The sequence below is a fragment of the Carassius auratus genome, chromosome 20 (genome assembly GCF_003368295.1).
Source record: "Carassius auratus strain Wakin chromosome 20, ASM336829v1, whole genome shotgun sequence".
NCBI lineage: Eukaryota > Metazoa > Chordata > Actinopteri > Cypriniformes > Cyprinidae > Carassius > Carassius auratus.
In genome coordinates this window covers 597,676-610,965 of record NC_039262.1, presented here as the reverse complement: position 1 = coordinate 610,965, position 13,290 = coordinate 597,676, and the positions used below count along the sequence as shown (strand labels likewise).

At 37.7% G+C, this 13,290-nt stretch overlaps 1 protein-coding gene across 1 annotated transcript in view; it reads right to left on the bottom strand.

Annotated features, from left to right (window-relative positions):
- Positions 1-13,290, bottom strand: part of LOC113120452 (polypeptide N-acetylgalactosaminyltransferase 14-like) — a 44,663-nt gene that overhangs the window by 26,990 nt on the left and 4,383 nt on the right. Inside the window, exons 2-3 of the mRNA XM_026290267.1 lie at positions 11,424-11,593; positions 458-556 (exon numbers count right to left, since the gene is read on the bottom strand). Coding sequence (XP_026146052.1) covers positions 458-556; positions 11,424-11,593 — 269 coding nt within the window. The remainder of the gene's footprint in view (positions 1-457; positions 557-11,423; positions 11,594-13,290) is intronic.

Here is a 13,290-nt window from a genome sequence, read left to right as displayed (position 1 = left end):
AGTCAAAGGTCAAGACTGAAAGTGAAGTGGGTTTTTTAACATTGAAAGGGGAAAAACATCTGCAGCAACACTGTCAGAAATAAAATATGCAAATAATTGTACCTCTGGGTCACTACTTTGTACCTTTTTTTACATTAAAAGGCGCAAATTAGAATAATAATATGTACCTTTAAGGTACTACTATGAACCTTTCATGGATAAATAACGTACAAAGTAATTCCTTAGAGAATACTACCTCAGTGACAACCAGTCATATCCCTAAAGGTGCAATTTTTCACATTTTGTCTGAAAGTGAATAAGGCAATAATAAGGAATAAGGAAATAATAGTACCCAGGTTTATGTAGCTCAATCGGGGCTAAAAGCTACATATATTTTTTTTTTGTGACACAAAAGGAAAAGGAACAAATATGCATAGCGGCAGCCTATGAGAATGAAACTGATGGATTTAAGTCTTACCTCCGAACTGTGCGCAGCAGGGTAGATCGTGCCTCATTGTGAAACGTGATCACTATGGTAGTGGATGGCAGGTCGGGGTCATAGTGCAGTGTTGTACACCTGGGAGAGACAGAAGGGAGTCAAAATAATGAGACTCTGTGGTACTAATTAAGCATCAACTTTAATGTGTGGCAAAACCTTTGCTGAATTTACACCTACTTAATAATCAAATCTGTTGGAGTTCAAGTCATCTCTTAGCATATGCTGAACAACAGCAACTGCTGAAATGTGTAAAGCGAGCGTTTTTGAGGTACTTTAGTATCCAGTGAGTACATAAGTATAAACAACATAAAATATGGGCCATGGTTAAGAGAGATGTTGCCTGTGTTAACAGGCCAACAGCACCCCGCTGTGTGGAGGAAGAGGGAACATGTGGTTAGAATGGAAAGGACAGCAGGCAGAACCCAGAGGAGTGAAAGCATCAATAATGGAGAATCTGATTAAAAATAAATAGCATTTTTGCTTCACCCCAACAGCAGAAGGAGTGGGCCAGTAAAAAGCACTTTGTTTTGAGGATGAACATTCTGACTTGCGGTAAACACCAACCATTGCCCTGCAGTGCTCCACCTCAGAAATACTAGAGACTCTAGATTTTGGTTGTAAAGAGTGTCAGTGGACAAGAAAAAACGAAAGATCAAAATGACCAATTCAGCATTATGTAATAAAGAATACATAGCTTTCCGGCCTAAAACATAAAACTACTGTAATGACTAGGGTTGGGTATCGATTGTTTTTTTTTTTACGATATCGGTGCCAAATCCTTATTTTTAAAATGGTACCAGTGCCTAAACGGTGCCTGAACCGATACTTAAAAAAAAAAAAAGTTAACGATGGATAACTTTAAAGGGGGGGTGAAATGCTTGTTTTCACTCAATATCCTGTTAATCTTGAGTGCCTATAGAGTAGTACTGCATCCTTCATAACTCCAAAAAGTCTTTAGTTTTATTATATTCATAAGAGAAAGATAGTCTGTACCGATTTTTCCCGGAAAAACACGAGTGGCTGGAGGCATGACGTGTGGGCGGAGCTAAATAATCACGAGCGCCAGTAAGCTTTGTTGAGCGTGTCTGGAAGCTGTAACACCATGAGGACAAAACCAACCAAAACAAACCATGGCTAACAGTCAGATTCAGCGTATATTTATGAACCAGAATCAGATCCAGAGGCTGAAATTGAACAAGAGCAGCATCAGCAGTCAGTCTCTATGTGGTATGTACTGAAACTGTATATATTTTAGCGGTTTTGGAAAATGACAAAGTTCCACTTTGTCGTCTTTTTTTTTTTAAGCTGTACATGTGGAAAGTGCAGTTTGATGACAACATCGCATGTTGTTTACTTGATGTGCTTACGCGCCGATAGCTAAGTTAACAACACAGAGATATTTGAAGCAGTATTACTCACCGCCTGCGATTCCAACACACGATCGTGACCCTTTTTCGTTGGGATTGCATTATCCTTAAGAAATAAACGATGTGCAAATCCGGCGTCAAACTGGACCACCTTGTTTGTAAAACAAGCATCTTCGAAATGCAGGGGAACAAACACAAACACTTGCACAACTCCGTTGATTCTCTGTAAAAATAAACTCCATCCACTGGTCCCTTAATGCTGTTTCTCTTTTGGTAATCTGTGCAGGGTTGTCTTGCCCTGACAACCAAAAACACACTCCTTTTGTGACATTTCGCGACGCTCTCGCTCCGATCAGGGAATGCCTGTTGTGCTCTCAGTGCTCTGCTATACGGGAGCGCGCGCTCTTCCGGCAGACGCGCCCTTAGGACCCATACAAGGAAATTCCGGTCCATCTAACGTCACACAGAGCCATACTCGAAAAAAACTTTCCGAAACTTGTGACAAACCGGAAGTAGTATTTTTGGAACAGAAATACTCCTTCAAACGTACAACTTAATTTTTGAAACTTTGTCCATGTTTAGCATGGGAATCCAACTCTTTAACAGTGTAAAAAACTCAGTATGCATGAAATAGAATTTCACCCCCCCTTTAAAGAAAATTTAAAATATCTAAAATAAATAAACATACTGTAGCATTCACATGCTCCTCGGATGCTCTCCTTTCCAGAGTTGTGCTTCCCTTACTCTAAGGCTGATAAATATATTTCACGATCCGAGTCATTATTTATAAAAAAACAATATTTAATACAACCTGTATCATTGACTTGATTGCAAATAAAAAAAAGACACTATTTAAACTGAACAGAGATGACATAACTGAATTCAATGATGAACTGCCTTTAACTATCATTTTGCATTATTGAGACACTGTTTTCCAAATGAATGTTGTTCAGTGCTTTGACGCAATGTATTTTGTTTAAAGCACTATATAAATAAAGGTGATTGATTGATAAAGGTGACAACCAATGTTACACCATGTCTAAACTGGACGCGAGTGGGGCGGCGTGACAAAATACTATTGAACTCATTTTAATCAGTGATGCTGTCTACAATGTAGATACATCCATCCATCACATATACATATGGTCTACACTGGATGCGTCATGGCACTACACGACAAATCCCAGACAGAAAACTGCTGCTGCGTTCTATTTATGACATATTGACAAAAAAAAAGTAATTATTTTCAACGGTCACTTTGTCGGGTCCAGTGTACTTAGACAGGCTTTAGCTGTTGCGGCGCAGACATCGTGTTACTCACGAAATCTGTTCCGATATTCCGATATTTACACGGGTCCTACTTCTTGCCTTACTGCTTTAAGTCTTCTTTTGTTCCTCAGACGTTTTCCTCTTTTGTTTTTTATCTGCCATCTCTATCTCTTCCTTCTTGGTTCAGCTAATGTCTGTCCTGTGCACTGAACACTCTATCCTCCACATCATGAGTAGACACGCCCATTACTGTTGATTGGCTACAAGCGTTTTTGAAAAATCGCTTACCCCACCTTTAATTAGTTCTGTGAATGACTGTATGGTATGCCACATATGCTTTATGTTAAATATTACATTTTCTAAAGAAAACAGCAACATGATCGTTTTATAAAGTATACATTCCTATGTGTTAAGGGCTAAATTTTTGCTGGAGGAAACAGCTGTAGTGTGATGAGGGGTGAACACAGAGAAAACTTTACAGTAGATGGGAAACCAAATTATTCCTTGTGACCTTTTGTAAACTGTATTTATGACAAAGTTGTGCCCAGATACAGATATTATAACAATCTATTGATAATCACACACCTTCTTCTATCTTCTATTTCTGTTTGAGTCTGCTCACATTACTCCACCACGGTCTACGGATTGTAGAGTGCATTAAAAGATATGGAGGAGACAAAGTCTGCCTCCATTTTCATAAGAAATTTAAAGGGGACTGACTTAGAGGTAATCACAAATATGTGTAAAGTTTATGGAGCTAATTGCTATAGCCCCGCTAAAAATGGCCTAGCAATGCCCATGCTTCTTACGTCCATATTGGAGAGCCAGGAAAAATATTTTAATCGATCGCTTAGGTATTTAAGTGGCACTGAAATGAGGCACCGCATTCTGTTTCAGTTCTAGTACATACTGGTTACATAGGTACCCGGAACCCAACCCTACTAACGACTACTGGAATTGGAAAAAACAGGTTACCCACCGAGCCATTTGGCCTTGGTGTAAGAACAGCTTACAGAAAGTAAAAACAGACAGAGGATAGCCTTTGTAGGGAGCTTGTGTTCACATTCAGACAGTATGGGATGCTCCCAATCTATACACACATTTGTTCTTCAACTATCTTTTTCATTTTCACACAGATGGAGAGAAATACATCTGACCTTCAAGATGGGGTGCAAGATGATCTCTAGAAACAGGCCTATTTTAGAAATGGTTGTTAAAATGGTCATTTCAGTTAATATACTGTACTTTTTTATTATTATTTTTTTTTTATGAAAGACATTGTTATGCTTTGGCCACCCATTGTCATGCCATGCTCATCGTAAGAGAGAGTGAAGTTATGTAAACGAAACATTTAAAAATGTTCTATTTGTAAAACAATATTTAAAATTAATAGCTTTTATACTGTACTTTCATAATTTAACATTTATGTTTTAATTAAAGTGAATGATTGAATGAATGAATGAATGAATTAATGAATGATTCACATCCCACAAAATTGCTTCACGTGACAAGTAATTTCCATCAGTTTGTTAATTTAAAAAAAGGTTTTGATTAAAGGGTTACTCCACCCCAAATTTTGTCATCAATCAAATTGCTTCATTAAATTCATATCAAACCACTGATGGCAGATGGACTATTCTGATGACGTCTTTCATACATGGGCCTTGACAGTGTAATTTACTTGGGAGTCAATGGGACAGTCACAAGCCTCCCGGTTTTCATCCAAAATATCTCAAATTGTGTTCTGAAGATAAACAAAGCTTTTACGGTTTTGAAACAACATGGGGTAAGTGATTAAACAATTTTCATTTTGGTGTGGAGTAACCCTTTAATCTTGGAAATACTGTTTTGGTTCATCACTGAGGGCTCCTTATATTTGACTTCTTAGGAATGGGAATGGGAAAAACATTTCCAGAATCAATGGCACTTAAAACAAATGGACAGTCGTTGTTCTATTTTTATGGCTTTTGTAAACATTAAACATAATAGAGCATGACATTTACACAAGCACATACATCTGTGAACATCTCTAAACTACATTTTTCATTACTAAACCAAACATTTATGATAGTCTCATGTAAACCCAATATTCAAACCTTCTTAAATTAGTTATATTAGAAGCAGCATACTAACATCATAATCACCTAAGTGAATGTATATTTAATTTTGGGCTCAATATGGCTTGCTTAATTAATGGCTTTATTCCAACCTGGTAAGCTGCCTTGCTGTCTGCTGCCTACACAGGCAGTCTTACAAATAGTCTTTCTGACGCAAACCACATAGAGGATACTGGACGCTAAGTTTCTTTCAAAAAGGTTTACCGTTAATATGTAACTAAGCTCACAATCAAACTCTAATAAGCATAAAATACAAAACATACACAAATATTGGGGCAAAACTGTAAATTATTTATCCAAGTTATGCTACCTAGCTTCGCATCACGGACCTTGTGAATGATGTTTTGTAATGCTGCTTACGTAGGCAGTTCACATGGTTTTGAAACAGAGCCAATTTGTCTGGAAAGCCTGCTATTGAAAAAGTGTAAACTGACTGAAATTGACTGTTTACTGCATTAGCAGAGTGCAATTTAGAACTCTAATGGATAATTTAAATATTGAGTTAAACTGTAAAATAACATGATATAGATTTCACCAATCATTAGACAGCAGAGCCTTTTAAATGGTTTAATGAGAATCAGCGCTCGGTTGGAGGAACACATATACTGTAAAGTGCAGATTTATTTATGTTTCATGACAAAACTTTTGGGGGTTAAACAGTCATGATAAATTTGCTTTGGAATCAAGTACATATATATTCCTACTTTGCTTATTCATGAATACAGATAGATCAGCCTTAAACACACTTTATGAGCTAAGGGCTGTGTTCACAGCTTTATATGCTGTTTGAAGCCTCTACTGAAGGCAGCCTGGGAGCGGGATCCATCGCTCAATGCAGCTATAGCCCAAGGTCTTTTGAGATAGGGGGATGCTTTAAACAGCAAAACACAGAGCATCATTAGAGTTTCTGTCAGAAAACAACATCTGGGAGAGGGGAAGCATATTATTGTGTACTTGATATTTCGCCAAAATGATGGATGCGTCCCTGAGAAAATTGGGAATTGGGAATGTGGTCTTAGTGTTTCTCATTATGATGTATCCAACTCACTTTCCTTGAGATTGGTACTGCTGGACAAAAATCACAACATATGGCCTCACCAATAGAAATACTGCATATGACAAATAGGAAAAGGCAGTAAAAGCTAATTAAATATGTGCTCTACTGAGTAATTGCTATGCATATGTTTTATTGTTAATAATACACAGAACAATGATAGGACCCGACAAGGAAGTTTATCTCAAAAATATGTATTCATGTCTCAGATTCTCTGCGGAGATGCAAACGTCATTCCTGTGCTGCTTTTGTTATACACACAATAGGATGTCTAAGAGCTCTAGGGAACCGAGTGACACTGTTTCAACCTTGGCAAGCCTGAAAGGCCCAGGAGGCAGCATGTCTTTCGTTAAGCTTAAGCTACAATGAAAATTAAACACGCTCACATGCAGTAGATGGCCCAAAATATCCAAAGACCTCAAAAAAATAAGCAGTTTTGTCCATTTTATTGATAAGGCACTGGAGACCTAACAGGAAACAAGAGGGAAAACTGGAAAGATCATGGATTCTCGAGTTGATAATGAGCATGAGATCTTCGGTTTTTTAAAGGCCCTGTGCTTGATTTGGAAGGATGCTGGTGTGAGTGCACTGACTAATTGGCTACTGCTGATGATCTGAGGCACTTCCTCTCAGGAATGCCACATGACCATCATCCCTCAGCAGTGGGAGAAGATACAGGGTGGAGAAAGAGTGATGCTTCTCTAATATGAAGCCAAAATCCAAATCATAAAGGTGTTGAAGAAGGAAGAACATATCGCTAATTATAACAAACTAAAAAATAATTTCTTTGTGCGTAAATGCATATGCCCCTCAGATTTTTTAACCAAGGGGATTTGAATGCAGTTCAAAAGGCAAAACATAGCTGAATAATATTTTTTTATTTAATGCAATCACACCTGCGAGATTAGAATGTGCAGTGCGGCACAGCATCAGCTGCTAAATTCAAACCGGCTTGCGCAAAGCCAGAGACAGACACGTTTTGACAGCACTGCACATGGAGAAGTCGTGGCCTAGTGGTTAGAGTTTGACTCCTAACCCTAGGGTTGTGGGTTTGAGTCTCGGACCGGCAATACCACAACTTAGGTGCCCTTGAGCAAGGCACCAAACCCCCAACTGCTCCCTGGGCGCCGCAGCATACATGGCTGTTCACTGCTGTGTGTGTGGACTATGGATGGGTTAAATGCAAAGCACAAATTCTGAATATGGGTCACCATACTTGGCTGAATGTCATGTCACTTTCACATTATAACCAATCACACAGGATTCTGTTGAGCTTATGAATGCAATGACCAATGAGAGGCAATCAGATGAGTCATTGCTGAAATGCCAGTGTTTTGTTCATTTGCTCACTGAAGGAATTTTGCTCTCTGACGAATTCTCTCATTAGAAACAACAAAGTCCAGATGTGTGAACGATGTAAGTAGTAAACTGCTTTAGTGATTATAATGAGAGTTTTTAAGATTACTTCAAATGTTCTTTGATACTGTAAATGTTCTTTCTGTAAAATTAAAGTGTTATAATTAGTAAATTACAATGTTTTCATTAAATTCACATTAAACATAAAGCCAGTTGTATTAAAAATATTTTATGGCTTGACACCCATATTGACAACCCTATGCGTAGTTAATGGTTTACACCAGGGGGTTGGCAACATTTTTGGCATTACGTGCCATTTTTAAATTTTTCTGGTTAACCACTGTGCCAATACCCCCTCCCCGTCCCTTTTACTGCATTCTGTATTTATACAGTACATACACATTTTTAATTGATACAATGAAAAAAAAAAAACTGTAGACCTATTTGATTTTCTTGCAAATAGTTTCTGAGTATTTTTTCATAAATCGTTTTTTACATTTTTTAGAAGTTTCTTGAATAACAGATACTAACGAACAGTGACCATACTGAACACCACTGTATGTGTGTGTGTGTGACAAGGTCAATTAATTAAAACTGTTCAGTTTAATCATCTTTCTGTATTAAAGCGCTGCCCATCGTGCATTATAGATCAACCAACATAATCTATAAAGGTGCAAAATGCATTTAATTACACATATTTGAGAATAGAGATATCTCATAATGTAGTTAGCATGTTTGGGAATATTACACCCCAAAAAAGTAAATTAATAATAATATACATAAGCCTGTATCAGCTATACAAATATATGGCTGCTGTGTGTCATATGACAAGATGACAAGCAACGGCCCCACCTTCATTCATTCCCCCTCAAAATTGTTTTCATTTATTCCTGAACAAACCAGTGTTTTGAACAAATCAACAGAATGAATCATTTAATAATTTCATAAAAAGCAGAAAGAGTACCTGAAAAACCACAGTTCCAGTGCTGTGGTACATTATAGCATCTATATGACCAATCATTTGAAGGATTCAAAGACCAGAAATAACTGTTAACTGGACATCCTGAAAATATCCTGCTTTCTGGAAGAAGGTGCCAAGTAGACTGTAAAAACGTAAGTGTACTTTACAGAATCTTCACCTTCAGTGAATAGTGTATTGTGTTTTACTAATCTTAAAAACTAAAAACCATCTTGGCTATGGTTATAGTCCACCACCTCATTGGTGTTTCATCATGGTGACTCAGAAGCCTCTTTTTGAATTGAATAAATGGCAGCTTTAATGAACAACATTTGCAAAGCTCCTGGCACCTGAGCTTATCTGTTATTAGTCCTTGAGGAATGGAAGTCCTTCTGAATTGAGGTTCATGCTAATTTCCTCTGCTGGTGGCTCTTTTCTCTGTAGCAAAATGAGGTTCAGGCAACAGGGTAAGTGAAAGGACCAGGGTCTTGCCACAGATGGCTGTCAAAGTCTCATTCTGCATTTGATAGAATGCTCTGCCAGCTTAGTCTGAGATGTAGCAATTTTTGCCTTCTCCACATTGATAGAACTAAGCTTGCCTGAAGACAACTAAAGGAATTTGTAAACTGAGTGCAAATGTTCAGTGCAGAAGCATAACTCGTGTTAGGTTGCTTAATATACTCTAATCTGATCATGCTATATGAGAAAATGCAGCAAGATCCGAGAAGCTTGTTAAACGAGAACATAAATCTGGCAAGGTTATATTTATTGACCAAATACAGTCAACACTAACAAATACCTTGCATCTATACTGACGTCCAAAGCCACAGTGAAACAGTGGTTCCTGCTGGAACTGTAGAATTATCCTTTGTTCAATTTCAGCTTAAGTTAATTAAGAGGTAACGCTGGCACTTTGATTGCATTTCCCTGGAAATTTCAATATTGCTACTGGTCAACAACAGCATGAACAATGAGTGTGGTGTTCCTACTGTAATTACAAAGGCATTTGAGTCACGTAAGAGGAAGGAAGAAACGAAAGCTACATAGAAAATAGTCAACACAGGGAAAGAAAGAGAGAGAGAAAGAGAGTATAGCATTAGAGCACTGGGTCTGCATAATGAGCCGCCTCCTCACCTTTTATCGGAGATTCTCTCTACTGTCTCCAAGCCCCTGCATGAATTATTTTACAGAGAATAGTACTGCACCACTATAGAGGCCCCGAAAGCTCTCTAGATGATTTCTCATAAACCTGACACATACCTGCATATTTTTTGGAGACTGTGCAACTGAGAATAACCATGTTAGGTGTTAGTTGACAAGGCACATTCATCAATAAATTTTCTCTGTTGACAAAAGAGTGGGTCTGTGGACCCACATTGTGAAATACATCTGCAATTCTCTGCTTCATCTGGGCCTAACCTAATAAATACTATAAACTTAATATAAAGGTAAATGACTCAGACTAAATGAACTCAGACTATGATGCTGAAAAAGGTTTGATCAAAGTTCTGTTTATTTAGGGAATGCAAATAAAAGATTCATCAGATGTGTATACAGGAGACTTTGACACTGTTTATACTTGGATTTGCCTACTCATCTATCAACCATCCATTGCAATAAAACAAAGAGATTTAAACTTTTTGGTTAAGTGTAGCTTTGAAAAGAATAACTTAGAAAAGCCCATTCAATTCATGAAAATACAGTACCTGGGAATCCCTGTAAGCATAACATTAGAAGTGAGTTTAAAAAGTTACGTATTTTTGTAAGGTACAATGTGTTTGTTTTTTTTGCACTTTATCAACATGACACATTCCCTTCAAAGAAATCTGTTCACAAGTGGTCACATGGGGTGCAAACCTGAGAAAATCTGTCACTGCTGAGCACATGCGATCTGATTAACCGAGATGGATGTTAATATCAGCTGTAAACATGATAAACACGAAAAGAATCCAGAAATAGATGCAAATCGAAATGTGGCACTCTGACTGACGAAAGTGACATGCACTAATGAGTGAGTGACCTCCCAGAGTGCTGCAGAGAGTGAAAATGTACTGTGGCCAGGAGCAGTCTAATTTCATGAGCTACAAATACCACAAGGTCATGTTGCCACCGAGAGCTGCCAAATATCACATACAGCAGTCATAAAGAAGCTCAATTTCCAATGCAAATGAAAGCATGTTAACAAACAATTCTATCTCCTGAATTTCTGAAACAGCACCAATCAACCTCTTTTTTTTTAGTTAGTTTTGATTTGCTGGCTATTGCATATGGCAGAGAGTGAGAAAAATGTTGTTGTGGCAAAAGTACAGAAAAATAAATATAGTTTTGTCTGTGCAATCACTGAATTAGAACTAAAACCTGATAATACAGCAGAGCAATTTCAAAATGATTGAATAATTCTACCAAAAACTTATTCTACCATTTCAAAGTTTGGGGTCAGTAAGTTATGAAATGTTAAAATATTCAACTGTAATAATATTTTGCAATATATCTGTTTTATTATATCTTTGATCAAATAAATGCATCCTCTTATTTTAAAAATCTTACAGAACCCAAACTTTTATTTATAATAGTGTAAATGCTTCATGATCTAGTATAGCATGTCGACCTTAGAGAACCTGAGAAGCACTCACTACCCAGCCATGAACCACTCATAAAACTGTTGCTCATGAAATTTAAACCTTACTTTTTTATCTCAGTACACCTTTCATCAGTTTCGAAAAGTTTTCAAGAACTCATAGATGCACCTTCATTAATTTAATATGAACTGTGTGGATATTATATATAGATCACACACACACACACACACACACACAGGACTTACCTGTAATGTCGGGTGTCTCTAAGCGCTCTGTTGCTGGGGATTCTTTCGCTCTCTCTTTGATTGAAGGCATACAGACTATATGGGTCCTGGCCTGGCTTCCATCTGTGAGCATTGAGGTAGCTTTTTTCTTCAAACTCTTCCAGCAGGTCATCCCACTCAGCATCTGAGATCTACAGAATAATGGAAATACAGCAGAATAACTGTAATTATTTAGCCTATTTATGTGCACTGTCCGTTGTCTTGTTCCAGAGAAATGCCTGAAGTCAATGACACTTCAGGTTAAATTAGTCATCCCTATAGGTCTGAAGTCCTAGCATCTTCAAGTTTCAAATCTAAAAATAATAATAGGCTACTAAACCACTGTGAAACCCAAGACTCTGATATGAGTATGTTCACTTGGTGGAAAAACATGTTCAGTAAACTATTTAAAAGAGTGGGGAAAGGCAAACAAAGTTGCTGTTGGCAATATTCTCAATTATCATAAGAAAGTCATTTATATTTCAGCGTTCTGCAGCACCATCACACCAATCCCCTCAAAATATGAGGCACACAGCAAGCTGTAGTCATGAATATTGAGGGTTGAACACACTATGTCTTGAAATCCATAAGGCCATATCAATCATAATTTAATAAACCTCCACATTCTGCACCGACAGCAGCTTGAGAGTTTTCATGTTTTTCCCACTTATTATTTCCTTGAGCTTTTTTGCTGATGTTAGACCATTAAGGGGGCTGGAGGCTGTTGGTTATGGTCGGGGCTGGTGATTACCCATGCCAGCAGGTTGCTAGTTTCTCCCCAGACGCCTGTATGAATGCTGACTGATGATGATGCCTCCTTCTCTCCTGCGTTTCCAAATGCAGCTACTGCCCACCATGGAAATAACTGCCACTAGCATTCGAATTTGTGTAGAGATTCTGCTAATAACAATAGTAAAGGTTGTTACATGAAAACACACATCATAAATCAATAAGCCATGTTTATGACAGATGCATTTTCAGAGGTATTGCTAATTAGGACTAAGGGGACCTTTTTTTTTTGTTTCATTTTAAAAATGCACAGAATTTTTCCAAATGTGTCGCTTTAATGAAGGTCATGTGCAGTCATAAAAAATAAAACAACTATAATCAGAAATAGTGTTCATGAATTTAAAAAGGTTCCCGAAAAATAATAATATGCAAAAGTCGCCAAGCACAAATCACCCTTTAAAGGCCAATTCGCACTGCGCCATCAGACACAGACCAATAGCGACAGCCAACCAATTACAGTGTCACTTCTCAGACATTCCAAAACCAGACAAATGCTGATTCAACATGTTCAATCGGCAAAAACAAGTGCCAACTAAAGCCAACAGAGGTAACACACTGATCTGACAAAACCCAATGAGCGTGTCTTGTTGTCGTTTGTCTGCATCTGTCAGTGCAGTGTGAATTGGCCTTAAACGTTCCCACTTGAAATAATTTCAAGAAACTATATACTCTTATTTTTGCAATTAAAACAACAGCATTAATATAGATCTATTAAATTGTACTTCAAGAATGAGTGGACTTCAGGGCATTGTAAATACAATGAGTTATGAATTCAACAGTTAGCTCACACACCTTTTCATAGTACTGCATGTGTGCTTGGGATGTCATGGCCTGCTGCTTTACAACAGCCACAACAGCATCTTTACAGCCAGTAATGGAGGTGGGTAATTGCACATGTCTGTATCTTTAGACTGCTTAGCATGATAATGCCTGGGCTTTCTATTCCACTTTCCTATTCAGTCTCCAAGTCATATCGGTATCAGATAATATTGGTGGTTTCTCTCTGTCTAAATGTCAGGCTGATATTGAAATGCAGATACACACATTTTCATAATACAAA